The 18,339-nt window shown below is 39.1% G+C and overlaps 2 protein-coding genes across 2 annotated transcripts; both read right to left on the reverse strand.

Moving 5' to 3' along the window:
* Window positions 1–4,369: 4,369 nt before the first annotated feature.
* gpr61l (G protein-coupled receptor 61-like) lies at window positions 4,370–10,104 on the reverse strand. Its single transcript, XM_037490884.2, has 2 exons — window positions 9,344–10,104; window positions 4,370–8,505 (listed from the first exon to the last, which is right to left on the reverse strand). The coding sequence occupies exon 2, from the start codon at window positions 8,456–8,458 to the stop codon at window positions 7,166–7,168; it is 1,293 nt and encodes a 430-aa protein (XP_037346781.2). The 5' UTR covers window positions 8,459–8,505; window positions 9,344–10,104; the 3' UTR covers window positions 4,370–7,165.
* A 126-nt stretch (window positions 10,105–10,230) lies between these two features.
* Window positions 10,231–17,673, reverse strand: parp3 (poly (ADP-ribose) polymerase family, member 3). Its single transcript, XM_037490883.2, has 11 exons — window positions 17,482–17,673; window positions 14,313–14,515; window positions 14,075–14,200; window positions 13,709–13,888; window positions 13,446–13,575; window positions 12,611–12,837; window positions 12,377–12,532; window positions 12,201–12,287; window positions 11,946–12,123; window positions 11,696–11,839; window positions 10,231–11,079 (listed from the first exon to the last, which is right to left on the reverse strand). The coding sequence occupies exons 2-11, from the start codon at window positions 14,496–14,498 to the stop codon at window positions 10,907–10,909; spliced, it is 1,587 nt and encodes a 528-aa protein (XP_037346780.2). The 5' UTR covers window positions 14,499–14,515; window positions 17,482–17,673; the 3' UTR covers window positions 10,231–10,906.
* Window positions 17,674–18,339: the final 666 nt, after the last annotated feature.

The raw sequence follows: 18,339 nt of genomic DNA on the forward strand, positions 1-18,339 counted from the left end.
ACAGGAAGTTATTATTCGTAGTCTCTTCGTCACACGGGGGCCTCTTACTAAAGATATTTCTGATTTTAGGAATGCCAGATACATAAAGTCCAAATGTCCCCCAAAATAAACTCTGCCCAGTCTTCCGTAAGCTTTGCAGTTGTTGCTATCAGTCATTTCTTTCTATGTCAGCTAGTCGCATAAACATACAGAGTGGTGGTGCCAAAAAAGAGGGAAGACAAGAAGGTGCCTGTGATAAACGATGGAAGGTCTCACAACATCTCGAGCACTTTGTTGCTATTTATCAGTCAGTGGTGTGTTAGAACAGAAGAGGAAGTGTGACTTTGATTCCTAGACTTCTTACCCAGGTTCCCTGTTGGGAAAAACAGGGACGAAGGGAGGCGTGGAATCAGATCTGAGTTTGTGATAGAGAAACAACCCAATGAGAGAAACATAGAAGAGCCGAGGCCAGGCATGACCGCAGGGACAGAAATAGCTCAGCAGATATTTATGGTGGACATACCTCTGCCTTTATGGGCGTCTGTGCAATCAGCTGAGACTCTACTGGTTCCTGTCTTTCATTCAATGTAAGCAGATGCACCAGGCTCTCAAACCTATATTTAGTCATATAATATGATGGTTAGGGTGTGGCTCTATCCAAAGGTAGTAAAATATGTCCATCGACATCTTAATATCTCAGTACATCGTATCTGTATGATTGATTGAAAGCCACCTTACATTACACACCAGGTAACTCCACCTGACAAATTAAAAGTTGCACATACTCCACCACTCACTTGCCGTTGCTTGCCACTGCCACAAGGAGGATCTCCCAGAAGTTGAGCCCGGACCGATTGAGAAACTGGTGCTAAAACAAGTCAATGACTGCTCATCACTACTTCCAACGACACTTATGTGAAGTGAAAGATGTCAATCGAGTACTTGTGCACAAGGAGTTAAGCTCTTTGCTTGTGGCATTTTTGGCTATTCTTGACTGCAGGCGCCAGACACAAAGCGGGTTTTCTTATTGCTGGCACGTGAACTTGACTTAGATTGGTGTGATTTTGGAAGTGTTGAAGCAGCAAACGAGTGCATTAATAGTTAGATTGGATATATAATGACTATACTTTGCTACTGGATTTCATTACTTTTGTGCTTAGCGTGCAGTTGCGGGTTTTGCACAGCCACCACATAGAAGTCTACTGCTTACCTGCACTTAAACTGTTCTTGAATATGGGAATGTGGCGTATGTGTGATGTATGATGTTGTGCTGTCATTGGCTTTATAATTTAAAAAGAAAATTGTCATCACAATTCATGGTTAGAAAGCAAAAACGGCATTATTGGTTTGAAAGGGGATACAATATTGTATATACGATATGCTGCAAGTGAGTTTTACATTTGTTAATATTATGACTATTGTTGTGATGCAGTAAAAATGAAAATGAATTACATTCAAATTTAAATGTCATATCATTTAATTAATATCACTAATTTGATTTCATTAAACTCATTTAAAATCATTACTTCAATAACAACATTGCAATTCCACACTTGATATTTACAGACTATTATGTTGCATTGTGCAAGTTTTTCTGTCTGTCAGAATCTTCTGTGTTTATTTAATTTATTTATATTTAATCACAGTGATTCTTACACATGGCATTGCCATTTTCTACTTTAATAGAATTTAAAATAAATGCACTTCACATAATATATCAACACATGCCTGTTCAGGTACTGGTTTAGGATTATACATCAACATAATCACAAAAGCGACAAATTGTGAGCAATTATACAAGGTAATCAAATGCAATTATGCTCATTTAAAACCTGTATGGAATTAGCAACCTGTTATCATTTTTTTCATTTTTAACCAAATATGTACACACAATGTGTGTACAAATCATCTTTTTCCAGATGAATGTTGATTCGACCGCAGCTCTTTCCAACACTGATAAACAAGGGTCTAATGAGAGTGTTCAGTATGCTGTCCAACACCGTCTGGACCCTTTGCATGTTGATGAGGAGGAGCTGTAGACATGGCATTATTAACCTGGAGAGACACAGAGAGGGATGAAAAACATGAGCTTCTTTTTGATAAAACATAACATTTCCTCTGCACTCCTAGAAATACTCTCATTGAGGGACAATGTGTAGTAGTAAAAGGGTTTGGTAACCTTCTTATTCATGTACTGAATAATCTTCATTTACCAGTGAAGGCGTTAATACTTAAAGCCTATATAATCTCAGTGTTACAGCAGTCCTACCAGACAGGAAGGAAGCTGATCAAATCAAAGAGGATGCCTGCTGCCAGTGAGATGGGCACTGCCAGAAGGAGGGAGATGATGAGGTAGATTCAAAGTCTGCACAAACAGGGTCTGACTCCACAAGGAGAGGCTTTGCGTGCATGTGGTTGGATTTCAGATCTTCAGATTGTCTATTCACTTTGACATCCACTAGTTCCATTGGTCTAATCCCTAGTCCTCCATTTCCAATAAGTTGAGCTGTGCCTTGGCTCTGTCGGCGGCTGTAGTCATTCGAAATATAAAGGATGAGCCGGGCGTAGCAAGAAAAGGGCTTACTGCTCTGCCGGATATTCACTGACACCCAGATGTAACATAGTGGGCTTTGCTTGAGGAATGCCTTTATTAACTTTTGAAGGCTTGTCATTTTTCATATTACCCACTACGTGTAAAATCTAATTATGACCTGCATGACAAATGCCATCACCAATCAAGAACCTTTACTTCTTTCTTTGACGGAATATGACAGGGAGAGTATTTTGACACTCTAATTAAATAATGTTGTCTCGTCAAGAGGACAGAGTTGACTGTATTGATACATTAAAAACAGCTGTACTTGACATCGTAGCACTTATTTAGCATTTTAACAGTGTTGTGGAGAACCTCTCATCACTTGTTGAATCCAGAGACGAGTCAAAGAGTCCGGTTGTAACGTCAGTATATCAGGCAGCTAAAGTGAACTGCAGACGCACCCCTGCTAATTATAAATTATTATTATTATAAATTATAAAGGTTGCTACAGTTATTTTTAAAACCATTGTGATACAGGCAGCAAGTCTAGTTGCATTTTGGAGATGAATGGTAACTTGGGAATAGGTGAGAAATGGTAATTAGTAGAAATATTTTATTTTTTTATTTAAACCTTTATTTAACCAGGAAAGTGCCAAGACAGGCAACAACATAGAAACACATTATGAGGGACCTAAGTTCTCTTCGACCAGGATATGTCCTTCAACTCTCATGTAAAGAAGACTTCAAGGACTGCCTTTTTTCATCTACGTAATATATCGAATATTAAGAACTTCCTGTCTCAAAGTGATGCAGAAAAACTAGTTCATGCATTTGTTACTTCTAGACTGGATTACTGTAATTCTCTGTTATCAGGCTGCTCTTGAAAACCGCTTAAACCTCTCCAGTTGATTCAGAATGCTGCAGCACATGTATTAACAAGAACTAAGAAATGGGATCATATCACTCCTGTAGTCACTTCTCTGCACTGGCTTCCTGTTAAATCAAGAATAGAATTTAGGACACACCGAGCCCCTCTCTCACTCTTACTCCTTCTACAATAATCCACGTTTTATTAATGCACATCACTAATTCAGCTTCTTTCCCTGGAGTTTTTTGTGTTTTCTCGCCTAGCAGGTCTCCGTATATCATAGATCAGTCTGGACCCTGGTCCTGACTCCTGCTGTGGCCTTCCCGACACCTGCTGCTGCCATCATCATCATCATCATCATTATTTTAAATAAGATTCATATTACTGTCATCATAAGCCAACATTACCCTTTACTAAAATAAGCTCTCCCTTCCCACAGAAGCCTCTGTGGGTGGTGGTTCTATCTGATGGAGGTTGTCCCTGCAGTGGTCCTGCCGTACACTTGTTCTGCTACTTGCAATTATTTGTATCTATTCTGTTATAGGAATTGAATGTATTGTACATCTTTTACATTGTTGATTCTGTACACATGACATCCATTGCAGTCTGTCCATCCCGGGAGAGGGATCCCTCCTCTGACGTTCTCCCTAAGGTTTCTTCAAATGTTTTTCCCCCTTTGGATTTTTCATTTATTTGCTGAGTTTTTCCTGTGCCGATATGAGGGTTTTGGGGCAGAGGATGTTACATGTGAACAGATTGTAAAGCCCTCTGAGGCAAATTTGTAATTTCTAAAAGAAGAGCGGGTTGAGCTGGAATACCAGAAGATGCGTCCTGCTCCCGAAATTACACTTATCATCTTAAATGACCATTTATTTGATTTTTTATTATTTTCATTTTTTAATGACATACTTTTATAGACATTTTAAATTTGAATTTGTATGACATTCTATTCTATAACCTTTCTATTCTATTCTATGATTTTTTTTAATCACATTTGTTACACAAATCTGGCGTGGAATAAAGTAGTGGGTTTACTCTTAGCTTCTGCTGCTGAAAAATAGTTTGGATAGTGCATCCATCCAACATTAATTAATCCAGCATTAAATGTAGCTAAGTAAACTGCTTTCAATTAGCTGCCGTGGGCTTTCACACGTACTACATCCATGATTTATTGCATCGACCCTTGAGGCTCCATCCCTAGGTTCTGCACAGATTGCTGTTTGCCTGTTAATTCAAGTTTATTAATATTGACCGTACTGCGATTCCAGGTTGCACCACATTGCACATTCCATGTCCTTGGGTTTCCGGCCATACATCCTTCAAGTGGGAAGTAGATCAGATTAACGGTTTTCCAGATATACAAAGCCCATAGACACAAACAAACCTTGTAGTTCGATGTACTGCATACTACTTTAAGAACTGTACTGAAGGTCCGCTGGTTTTTCAAGCGTGTTTTGTAGTGATTATTAGTAACGCTTACCCTTACTATGCAGCCACATAACAATGTGAAAATGGTTTCACCTAACATCTGCCCTTCCTGATTACCTAAAAGTGTTGACCTTTTACCTCTTAGCAAGAACCTCACACCTCAGTGCATAACAATACAAATAGTACAGAAAGAAAACAAAATAGATCTCTTTTTAAAAGTGAAATAACTCTACAAAATGTTTCATCAACAGGTTGAAATGAGCAACAATATTGACCAAGTGCATCCACCTGGCAAAAAACATCCAATATGCATTCAGTCCTCATCCATATTGAAAAGACAATGACCGGACACTTATCAAAGAGCACATAAGCCATGTCACTGTTTGTTAACATTTAGAACTTTTCGTATTTAAAATGTTTAAACTACTACTCCCTGTAAAAGGGAGAAAGAGAATTTGCTGGTGTGTAGCGCACTCTGTTGGCCATGCTTGGTTGTTTTTTAGTAAAGAAGAAGAGGAAAATATCAGCATCTGTTTTTCACTCATGGTCATATAAGTATACAAGTATTGGTTTTCTTTTTTTCCAATGTTGCAAGAATTAAGGGAACCCTACACATTTAAAACACAATTTTCACTCTGTCAATACAAAGGCCGTTCTCTCACAATCCCCGCTTGCACTATCCCCTCATTGAATTCAAATCTCAGTGTGCACTTTTGAAATGTGGATGAATAATGTCAAAATTGCCTGCTGGTATCATTGTTTAATGGCTAGACATTCATGGGGAAAAAAAAAATCTGAATGACAGGAGACAAAGAGAGAAACAAACATATGAATTGATAAGAAAAAGTCTCACAGGATGTTGCTGTGTCATGTCTACATATCCCGGTGAGAGAGCGAGTGCAGTATACATCACAAGTATTAAGAACACAATCGCAGTTATCTAAGAGTGGTGTATGCTCCTGTTAGTTACAGCCATACAGCAAAATGGTGTTTGCAGTTACGTGCCTCGATCACTCTATGCTTTATTTGCCCCGGCCACTGTTTGTGAAACACAGCAAAGGCCATAAAAAAGCATCATCAATGCTCAATAGTGATTTGCTTTGTAAATTCACTGTCTCTGCCTTACTATCCGTGCCACCATTATTTCAGTCCATTTTTGTACCTTCACTTCATCCTCTATTCACTTAATTGACATCTTAATCATTGTGTGTGTACAAACAGGCAGAATTAGTAGATCAGTTGAATTTAAAGTGACAGCAAATATCTAGTCTTAAAGTGCTTTCTGCTATGTGAGTCACAGACTCACTCCATTTCCATGACGACAGTGGCAGATGACATTCACCGTCTATCAGCACATCTGTTGCACACTCTGTGTTATTGTCCCTCGCGTTTCCCTGTGTTAGTTATTCAACTGCACTGCTACATTTACCCCCAATACTAAAGAAAATTCAGTCACAAATGTAACATTTGAATATACATAGCTATTGAAGTGCAAAATAGAAAACAGTGTAACCAGTTTAGGTTTTTGTAAAATGCAAATTGTTCCTATTTACATAGAATTACACTAATATTACATTAAAATATCCTTTGTGATCTTTTAGTGTTGACAGACCTTACATTTTCTTTGACATTAAAATCAATAAAGGTAGTATAAATGCACACAGGGCCATCCATTATTATTTCAATTTCTTGTTACGTTACAACGATAGCAACTCAACATAAAATTCTCAGCAGTCATCGGGCATTATAATGGGCAAGAAGTACAGGTGAAACTCGAAAAATTAGAATATCGTGCAAAAGTTCATTTATTTCAGTAATTCAACTTAACCGTCTACCAGGACATTTTAGAGCACTTCATGCTTCCTTCAGCAGACAAGCTTTATGGAGATGCTGACTTTCCAGCAGGACTTGGCACCAGCCCACACTGCCAAAAACGTTCTTTGAACAAATTATTGGTTGTAATTGTATCGGCTGTCCCCACTGGCAACAGAGGGGTCCCTTAAAGCAGTAAATGGTGGTAGACAAAATTCACACTCAATGTTTCTTGCAATAGAAACAACAAAAACAAAAGTATGAATTATCCAAATCCAGTGTTTTGATTGTTTCTATTTGCACAAAACAAAGATTGTGTCCTCTCAATAAAATAAGGAATCCCTTTATAGCCAGTCTTGATAGGATAAATTGTTTAAGTGACCAATAACAATTTAAATGTACTAATAGGCATGTTAGAATTCTTTGAAAAAAGTCACGTTGTCATGTCAACCTATTATTTTGGGAAGAAATGGTTGTCTTACATAAAAACTTGTATGGTCTACATTTTAGCACTCTGGTCAACAAGTCCTGTTGGTCAATGCCTATGGGCGGTCCTCGGGTATTTGTCCAGGGAGCTTATTGCTCGGATCCACAGTGTTTCTGTGATGGGATTTTGCAGTTCCGGATGTGGTTTCAGCTGAGCTGCTGTTTCTCTGGATGAACTGAAGGAAGTTCTCCTGAAGGGAGCCCTCATGGCTGGATGTCCCAAACTCCGCCGGCTGGGTCAAGCAGCAGCGCCGGAACTTGACCAGTTCTTCTCTGATCTGCCTGTTCAACAACCCGTAGAAGAACGGGTTAACTGCAAAGGAGGAGTAGGCCAGCCAGGTGACGGCCTCCTCTAAGTCCCCAGGGCTGTGCATGGAGCCAGTCAGGGACATCTGCAGGTGGAAGATGAAGTAGGGCAACCAACAAACAAAGAACTGACCCACAATTAATATCAAGGTAAGTGCAGCCTTTCCTCCACTAAAGGCCCTTTCTGGAGACAGCCTTTGAGGCAGAGTACGGGTGGTGCTGATCATGGTGGTCTCGCTGTTGATGGAGTCCGAGCGGTTCTTAGCAAGGCTTGCATTTGCCCACGTTGGCACTGGAGGCACATGCTGCAGGGCTGCAGAACGAGCGACTTTGTACACGGAACAGTAAACAACAAAGATAACCACTGCAGGAACCAAGAAACAAATAACGCTGAAGAAAACAGCAAACACACTTCTTAAGCGGCTGTGGCTGGCATGAAGAGAGCAGTGAGCCGCAGCAATAGAGCTGTGGTGTCCATAAGCTGGCCATCCAAACAGGGTAATCAAAGCTAAGAGGACTGACTTGACCCAGATTAGGAGCATGACACCAATAGCGAGGTTGATGGTCATCTTGACCTCATAGCGCATGGGGTGTACGATGTAGAAGTAACGCTCCACACTGATGGCCGTGATGGTTAGAATTGAGAGACAAATGAGGAAAACATTGAGAAAAATATAAACCTGGCACTCCAGAATAGTAAAAACAACAGTGCCAAAAAACGCTGAGCTGGATATGATGCCCAAAGGCATGAGGAGGATGGCACACAGCAGGTCCACGGCACAAAGGTGGCACACGAAAGCAAACCTCTTCAGGTGAGGCGCACGAGCAATGGCCACCATCACACCAGTGTTGGCCAACAGAGCAATGAGGTTAAGGGTCACCATGCAGAACAACCCAAAAAGGTCTTTGATCTGAGACTGCGAGCTTGTGACAACGCCCACGTCGGCAGGGACTGTAGGATTGGGCTCCCATAGGGACGCGGTGAGATTAGTTGGTGAGGGATTTGACACAGAGGCTATCATGGGAACAGTCCTATCTGCCATTCTTCATACAAAATCCTCCATTTCAGATGCCTTCATTTGTAGATGCCCTATGTTAAGGAGAAACAAAAAACACTTTATTAATAAACATTTAAGTTGTATTTAAGTAGCCATATAGTCCATATAGTATTTGCATACGTGACCGATTCATTTGTGATTTGAAAAATAATTCATAACTCAACTTCTGACTTCTGAATTCTACTTCCAACTAAACCTCTTGGCTTACATGTTTTAAGTGTAAACAGATACACTTGTGTGTAAGCTACAAACAGTTTACAGGAAATACAGTAATGCCGGGCTTGTTTATGTGACATCAGTATTGTCCACCTTGAGGGCCACTGTGATGTCGAAGATAGGAGTTTGGAGGACAGTCGTCTGAGCTGTTCACTACCAGCCGTTTTAGACCCAACTGCTGTCAAATGGATGTGTTTGACAGTAAACCTGTGAGTTCTTCCTCTGGAGTCCAACTCATTGAAAAAGGAGAGTTTGTATCTGTGTAGGAGTTTTGTTGAATGTATGGGCGGGAAAAATAGTTTAATAAAATGTATTTCTTAGTGAGAAACGCTGTTACGTTAAGAAAATGTAAGTATTAGCTGACTAAATGCTATCTTTAAATAAACAAATACACTTTTTATGCAATTTCTCAGACAACAATTTATTTTCCTTTTTAATCTGTCAGTCTGTTCCTGGGAAATTGAGTTTGCTTTTTCCAAAGAGACTATTCAAATATTAGTCAAAACAAAAGTATATTGCATTCATTTGATCCACAGCGAACAATTTAATGATTTAATACTGCCATAATTATGTGGTAAAATGTATTTAACATAAAATAATGTATGCGCTTAACAAAGATCACTTAAAAAAATAATAATGTATGAATTGACTTACCCATGATGCTCTGTGTTTATGTAAGTTCAGAACAAACAGGTTAACCAGGTGTTTGACTTTACAAAGCTCCACATATCTCACATGTATTTGGAAAGAGTAGGCCTGAACAGTTGTTTTATTAAAATTTAAAAAAATAGAAAAAATAGTCAATCCTCCAATTGTATATCCATATCGTCAGGTCCAGTTAACGCAGACAGCTTTATGCGTATACATTTAGTGAAAGAAATATGGATTCCATGTGGACCTTTCATGATAAATGATGCTTCCTCTCTCTCTCTCTCTTTTCTCCCCATCCTCCAGTAGCACTCTCATTCCGGTCCTGTGTATGGCAGTGACTGTCACACATTGTATTGTGTGCGATTGTGTTTTTCTTCTTTTTTGTGGGTTTCAAATGGACACACACTCCACTGTCCCTCGTCCCGTAAGCCCAGTCTCCCCTTGGTCCTAATGTCCACCCAATTCTGTCGCTCTACGTAAGTAACATTATTTATATCAAAGAGAATTGGACCGCTCATATTATAGCACATACGTATCCTCAAAGCCTGCCAACGTCTCCTCAAACAGTACATGAACTGTAGTCAATCTTACGGACTTTAAGATTCACATTCCGACCAAGCAGTTAAACAGCCTGGAGAAATCTAAAATTTAATCTCAGATTGAAAAAAAAAACAAGGTACAAAAACTCTCTCAGCAGCAGGTAGGCTGAACTGCAATAAACCAATGACCTGAACGTGGAACAGCGCTCAGACAAACTTCTGGTTCTTAATAAAGTGACGGACAGTCACTTCTGAAATATTCAAGACACCAAAATCTGCTGAGAATTTTTTTTTTTTAAATCAACTCCTTCAGTGCTATAAAGCCTAGGAGTCCAATGGGGACATATACAAAAGATCAAAAACATTGCAACAAGAAGGTTTGAGTCTATTCATTAACTGTTGGTTGAAATAAGGTTTTATTGCAAAACTGGAGACAAGTACATTCTGAAGCGCATTACTGACACCAAATGGTGGCATTTATAACAGAGTTTATCATGACCAACCTGTTACATTACTTTGCATAGCAGGAGCACTTTCTGTGCACATTAGATGTTTAAGTGCTCAAGTATTAGCCACAAATAGCATTTTAAACTATAAACATATCTATACATAGTATTATTTTACTTTTTGTCTACTATGTTTATTCATGTCATCAGTGTTGCTACTTGAATTATATAATGCGGTATGTAAAGGGTAAGCGCTCAGTCTAGAGCTGGGATGCCAAATATAACATAGTAGTAAACTTGTAAGTGTAGTGTGTGATTTGAAAGCAAAGCTGTGAAAATATCTAGAAGACGTTTACACATTTAATGAAGTGAAAATGTAAACGTGACATGCACGGCAAAACGTATATAGTTATCTGTTGTACAGAAGTGCAGTGTATCTAGGTTTTACGGTTTGCAAAATACAAGACGCAGAAAAGTCATCTAGCCCGTATAAATCATGTTAGGGTACATATAAACCAGCAGAGACAAGCCTTTTAGTTAATATTTTCCTTCAGAGGACCGGATTCTTTCCTCAAGTTGAGTTAATCCATGTGGAGCTCCAGCAGGTAGCGAAGGCGACACTGGCTCTCTTTGTAGATGAGAAATTCGCTGTTGCTGAAGCTGCTGTTTGAGAACTGCGGCTGATCTACAGCCTTACCCTGAGGCACAGCCACCTGCTTGCCCTCAAAGGTGATGTAGGTGTCCTTGGATGGATCTGACAACACAGGATTAAGCAAACTTACCCCAAGATATGACTCAAATCAAGTATGTTATTTTGCAATATTGGGTTAACTGGTAATAAAAAGTAACAATGTAGATTTTCTTTTTTTAGATGACATGATCTTGAAAATAAATTGCTACTTGTTACAAATTGAGTTACTTGCATGCAAATTGCACAGCTTTTAAGTGCTTAAGTATGAGCTACAAATAGCATTTTAAACTATAAACATATCTATACATAGAGTATTATTTTACTTTTTGTCTACTTATTTATTTATCTCATCAGTGTTAACTACTTGAATTATATTATGCGGTATGTAAAGGGTAAGCTACTCAGTCTAGAGCTGGTGTATGTTAGTGTAGTGTGTCATTTGAAAGCAAAGCTGTGAAAACATCTAGAAGACGTTTACACATTTAATGAAAATGTAAACGTGACATGCACGGCAAAACTAACATATATAGTTAGCAGTTGTACAGAAGTGCATTGTATCCAGGTTTTACGGTTTGCAAAATAGAAGGCGCAGAAAAGTCACTTAGCTACCTACAGACGCTCAAATATATTGGCAGAACACTTTAAAGCAAGATTTTCTAGTATCTATTAAGAATTGTACCTGGTTCCACGGATCCTCGTGCCACCACACTATCGTAGCCTGCCGGAGCGGTTTTGAGGGAGGATCTGTCCATAGTGATGGTGAATTCTTTGCCGAGGGCAACCTCGCTCAAAAACATCACTCCAGTGTTTTTAGAGGTCTCAACTTAAAATACGTGCAGAAAAAAGGTTAAATGTTAAAACTAATCATCTTTTGGTTGTAATTGCACTCAATGCCCTTATTCATTCCCTTTCTTTTCCTCCATACTCACCGTAACCTGCAGACTTGCTGTTTTCAGATGCAAAATAGATACCGCGGCCAACACGGCCTCCTGAATGTGGCATTATCCTCAGACCACTCTTCAGGATAGCTGCTACCACCGCTATCTTGGTGCCGTGCCACAGCAGACGGCGGTTCTCCAGAGCGTCATTCTTGCCGAACCGTTCTCCCTGCAATGGGCAACGTGTGTGTGTGTAAGAGCACAGGACTTCAGTCTCCTATACCACACAAAATAAAATCTTCATACCTCAGTCTCTCGATCGACTTCCCACACATTGACGATTTGGGGATTCCGATAGCCATTTGAAGTTTCTTTCATGTACTTTTCTATGATCTTTGAATGAGAAAAATATAGTACTGGTGAACAGGAGGAGAACAAGAATGGAAGATGATCTGACCATATTATCCCTTTTGACACAGTACCTTGAATCTATCGGAGTTCTTGTCCATTAGTGTGAGGCTGCATTTGAGGGAATGGTAGTCCTGGTCTAGAGGATGAGGAACTGTCTCTATCATCTCTTCCTGAGACTTTTCAGTCTCTGATTTGAGAGTCTGGGCGAGCTCAATGTCAGCCAGCACCTTTACAGAGCGTGTGAAAGCAGAGTCACCCTATGACTGAGAAAACAGCGACAGACGGCTCATCTCAACAAATCTCACCATTAGCATCTCTTTCTTCTTCTCCACTATCTCCTTGTCGTTGATTGTTGGCGGTCTGGTCCGGCCAAAGTTGTGTGGGATTGTGGTGAAGAACTTCGAGGAAAGTTCTTCCAGTTTTTTTATATTTCCACCTTTTTTGTCTATTGCTGCCTCAATCTCTTCCAACACGTCAAAGCCCTTTGCAATCTGAATCTTACTGAGTTTACCCAGAGGCATCTTCTTGATATCTGTGTAACATACAATATGAAAAAGAACATAAATCCAATAATACAAATATCTTTTTTTTGGTTTTTGGCAAGGAAATATATCTCAGCATGTATTTTGCCTATTTAAAGGTCAAGATTACTACTGCAATTACTTCAAAACGTGTTTTTCCTAAGCAGTGATTACATTGGCAAAGCCAAAGGCACAGATGAGATAAGGGGATGCATTGTGTAAATGCAAACTTCACCTTGTGTTTGTGGCAATGATTAATCATTTACACGTTACATTCTGAACCCTTTGATCTCAGAGTTTCCAACATTTCCAAGCAGCACTGAAATCAAACTTTAAGTGCAAAAAGCAAAATCCTTTGGGAATTAAGTGTCCCACTAAGGGTTGCAGAGACTCTTCACTTCTTCTATGTCAACCCATTCATCAAATATTAAAATAGTTGCCGGTTGATTGATTGGCAGACAATTAATCGGTTTACCTTTGCGTATCTAATCCCTCCTCCCACAGGCCCTCTAACCCAACCGGTTGGGTCGGGTACAGGACAGGTATTTTGTGCATTGACCTTTTGCCGACTGCACTCACCTGTTTGTGTTTAAGGGTTGTTAAACTGAGGCACACCCACCTAGGTTCATACATTCCATCGCCTCCTTGAACATGTCATTGCTGAAAATAAGTTGGATGAGGTTCTTGGTTGCGTCATCAAGAGTGCAAGCTTGGACCTTTTTTGCGACTTGTCCATCGACAGTGTCCACCTAAAATATGAATACGGTACGGTGAGTTTTTTTAGGATTAAAACAATTTTCTCTGATGAAGTTGGTTATCGACATGTTTAACTAAGTCTCTTGTTCTCATTTGAAATGCTGATGTGATGTGCATTTATGTTACCTTGACCTCGGCATCATGCTCTCCATCCACCTCGATGAGGGTGTACTTCCCAGGGTGAGACACAAAATTTGACCGATCACTCCAGTTGTTCTTGGTCTTGTCCTTGAACTTTTTCTCAAAGTCCTTGACAGCCTTCTCGGACTCGTTAAATGTGTTAAGTTTATATTGTCCCACTTCCCCCTGTATTTAGATTAAAGACAAGGCAATCCGAATTGAAGCTTACCCTTCAGACTCAAATAGATGTTTTCATCCCAGTGTACAAATATAACAGTTGCTAATATTTTGAATATAATAAATGGGTGTAAGCAGTGAAAAACATAATATGGCAGGTCTTTTAAATGGGAATCTGTTCCAGAACAAACTTACCACTCTACCCCATCTGGTCCAAGTATAGCAACAGGATTTGTCTTTAATAACTTGAATGACATAAAACTTATTATTGTTGTTGCCAATGTTGGTCTGATTGAGCATACAGTCATAGTCCTCATGTACCTGGTGAAAACAACGGAACAAAAAAAATTGTTGTCATTAAATATGATAGCAGAACACCCTATAACGTGTACTCAGATGAGTATATACTAATGTTATGCAGCATCCTGCTTACCTCCCCGGAGCTCTGCAGTGAGCAGTGCTCATCTACATTCCTCTTGCCTTTTACCTGGGGACCTGCAGCCAAAAGGGCCTCTTTAGCAGAGGTGAGTGCATCCTTGGGCTCCTGTGCTTCGGGCTCCTGTTTTACCTTTTTGCCACCTCTCTTGGCACCAGAGGCAGCTCTCCTCTTTGGTGCCATGATCCCTACAGAACACCCTATGGAGAAATTGTCAGATACACCTTCACTTGGCAGTAAACCATATTCAGCTGTTCACCAAAACAAATTTAGGGATTCTCCATGCAATATACAGGCACAGGTATTAACTATAAACACACAATAATGCAACAATGGTGTGATTCGGAACAAGGAAGCTTTAGAAATTTCCCCCTCGGTCTGTGTACCTTTTGATAGTCCCTTTTAAAAACCATAAATCGCAAACACTGGTTTCTCCATTTTTGTTTTAAGTCAAAAATGAGAAAAACGTAAGTGGCCAGTCATTCTCTCGTTTTTCATTTAGAACCAAAAAACGAGGCAACTGACAACTTCTTACTCCGTTAATCCCTTTTGGGGATTTGCTCGTAGCGCGATATTTTATAAAAAGCTTTAAAAAAGAAGGCGAGATGTCTCGTCTGCGTTGCCGGCCAACGGAGTCGATTCTCTGCACATGGCGGCCATCTTGGCAGGGGCAGCCCGTCACCATAACATCGTGTTGGTAGTGATAAGTGCACTTTTGAAATAACCATAACTTCCTCAATTTTAAACCAATTTTAAAAGGTTTGGTTTGTTATGAACGTCAGAGATGTGGTTATGACACTGTATACATACAATAAATAATGATGTTATGTTCTAAAAAATAGAATAATGTTATAAAATTGGTCCAAGATTTTCCTTTACAAATATACATCGAGAAATGCTGCAGGTTGAAATCCCCACCCTGCACAGAGATGTATTAATTAATTATAATTATAACCATGGGTTTTCATATGAAAATGACATTAAACAGAACATTATTCATGAGTACATAGTGTCATAACTACATCTCTGACGTTTATAACAAACCACACCGTTTAAAAATCAGTTGAGTCAAGTTATTATTATTTAAAGTACATGTACCACTACCAACACAACGTTATGGGTGAGCGAGCTCCCCCTACCAATATGGCCGCCATGTGCGGACGTTCTATACGTGTTCACATCTCCACCAGTATGTGGAAGAATATGTGTATTTAAACCATAGATTTAATTATATGTTAGATAAATAACATGAACAGTTAAATATAAGTTATTACAGATATATTTGATGCGGTTTATTTTATGTGATTTTTAGGGTTCATTTGGAACCATTATTGTAATCATCTTGTTATATTTATATATTGGAAGAGGGAACATTTGTTGTTTATTAAGCAATAAATAATGACAGTTATGGTCACGGTTAGAATAGAGAAGTTTGGTTAATTCATTCTGGTTTATTTGTCACACTTCTATCCTAAATTGAACGGTTAAGCCCAGATGATGAGAAATAATGTTGGTCAAATGCTTTGGTTTAAGGAAAATGACTTGTATGGCATTCAGACATTTTTTCTCACTAGACAAGAACAATAAAGAAATTAATTAATTTCTACAATGTTACCTTTCAGGTGACCCTCAGAGTGACCTCTGGAGCTGTGGACGGATGGACACTGTCAGGCTAGAATTGGGTTGGGAACCATTGCAACAGACAGCCTGCTCTTTAGCATATTTGGGAGGAGGGTTTTTTCAAACTGTGACCATGAACTGAGAGAATAAACATGTTCAATATGTAGATAAGAGTGCAGTTTAGTGACACTGGAATGTAATTTTTAGTAGAAGAAAGGAAACTAATGGAAGAATGCTCTCCAAAACTGAACTTTTTGGCCTCAGCGACCAAACGCTGTGTGTGGTGGACACCCAACACTGAGCACAACACGCCAACAGGGAAACATGGTGATCAAGGCATCATTTCACATTTCACACGTCTTCTTGTGACACCAGTCAGGCATTGCCACCATTTTTGAATCTTCAAAAATGGTAGCAATTGAGTGAGAGCACTGTCCAGCAGTACACTAACATCTGAGTGTAGCACATTCCATCTCTGCAGCTTCCTGGTCCTGAGCGCTTTGTTAGTGCCAAAGTGTGACACTCTTGTTAGTGAGTCCACCTCTTGTTGGTACATGCATTCAGTCTCGCTGTAACTGGGGATATTCAAACAAAATGTCTCTCTGCAATCGAGAAGCTGCCCTAAAATCTGGCTCTGGACGCAATCAGTGATAATTTAAGGCTTATTTTCTTCAAAATAGTAACATATCTGAATAAAACTGAATTAATATTCTTTAACATTAGATCTTCTCATCCTTAAGCTTAAATATTCTATTCAGGATTGAAGTGTGACAAATAATGATGTAAGTTAATTATTCTTCATGTGTAATATAAAGAAACCAAAAGTCTCTTCATAAGAGGTTTTGTAATTAAATAAATAAAACAAGATGTGTACAACGATGGTTGCGAATGAACCTTAAAAATCACATGAAATAAACAGCATTAAATACATCTGTAATAAAGGATAAATAACTTTAAAAGTTAAATATAATTAAATGTATGGTTTAAATGCCACACATTATGTGTTAAATAAATATCAGAGCCATGAGCAGCGAGTGTGGGACCACAAACCACTTTGAATAAACTATATGTAACTATATTATCAGCTCTATTATTACCTGTATTATCTACATTCCATCAAACAGATGAGTATCGCTGTATACACGGATTAATGAAAATACATCATTGCGTATTCAACTACTGCTGCTAAAAAAGGATTATTTGTATTAATTAACTAACGTTTCTCCTCGTGTTACCATGGTAACCGCTGGCACCGCAGACGGATTTCTAGCATACGAACGTTCCAATGCGTTGATTCTTAGTGTGAAAATCTGCGTACTTCCGGTTTAGTGGCTACGCTTCGTATTTTCGCTTTATAGGCAAAACCACAAAAGGGATTAACGGAATAAAAAGTTGTCAGTCTGTCCCGTTTGTTGGTTCTAAACGAAAAACGACAAAACCTCACCTCCGTTTTTCATTTAAAACGAAAAACAAGAAATCCGTGATTTTGTTTTATGTTTTTTTACGGTAAAAGGGATTATCAAAAGGTACACGGCCTGTAACTCACCTTTTAACTTTTAATAATATCAGCCAGCCAGGGAGGCAGGGTGGAGAAATGGAGAAACACCGTCCTTGTCGCTGCAGGGGCTATAACCGGAATGACAAGAAGCCAAAGGGTGCGCCTCGGATAACCGGGAAGTTTATATCCATTCGGTAGGAAGAGGTGCTGCTCGGCCTGTAGTTTGCGCTTCTTGCAGCAGCAGCAGCAGCTCGGTAAAATATAACGAGTACCGCCACCTAGCTCCTTGACTCATGTATTGTTCCTTTAAAACCAGGAAAAAAAGAATCTGAAGAATTTCTCTCCATTGCCGCACATAGTTATTTTTTTGAACAATACATCTTTGAAGAGTTCCACACATAGTTGTTTTATCCTATTACAACATATGTATTAATTCATTGTAGGTCCAAAAAGGAATGAATAAGGAAAAGGCATTCTTCCTTTACTTCTCAGTGCAATCACTGTTAATTCCAATGTAAACCTAAAATCCATCTATGTTCCCTCTTCTTTAAAAGATGTTTCTGTTGAGTGCACAAAGACACCAGAGAAGGCCACTCTGGAGTGTGATGATTAACGCACAGCTGGGTAGCGTTTGAGAATGAAATGCATCTTTACGCCTTTACTTGTAAAAGTTGACTTATTAGTTATTTTACATACTGTTTTTTACTTTTAACCGTATACACAATTTCAAACTGTTTTTCTTTCAATCACTGCAGTGAGTTGTTGTAGTTCATGCGGTTCCTGGTTAATTTCATCCAGTAATTTGATGATGACCACCGAGCAAATCTAATTACACAATACTATTCAATTCAGATGCAAATAATCTATTTACAGCGAGCCTCATGTTTACATACAGGCTGCTAAGTG

Source organism: Pungitius pungitius, chromosome 8, assembly GCF_949316345.1.
Source record: "Pungitius pungitius chromosome 8, fPunPun2.1, whole genome shotgun sequence".
NCBI classification, from domain to species: Eukaryota; Metazoa; Chordata; class Actinopteri; order Perciformes; family Gasterosteidae; genus Pungitius; species Pungitius pungitius.

Excerpts from the sequence above, each read along its gene's own strand:
- gpr61l (XM_037490884.2), bottom strand. The coding sequence starts at position 8,458 with ATGGCAGATAGGACTGTTCCCATGATAGCCTCTGTGTCAAATCCCTCA.
- parp3 (XM_037490883.2), bottom strand. The coding sequence starts at position 14,498 with ATGGCACCAAAGAGGAGAGCTGCCTCTGGTGCCAAGAGAGGTGGCAAA. Across the intron at positions 12,533-12,610 it reads AGAAGAAAGAGATGCTAATG|GTGCTGGCTGACATTGAGCT; the intron begins GTGAGATTTGTT and ends CGCTCTGTAAAG. Across the intron at positions 12,288-12,376 it reads AGAACTCCGATAGATTCAAG|ATCATAGAAAAGTACATGAA; the intron begins GTACTGTGTCAA and ends TCTCATTCAAAG.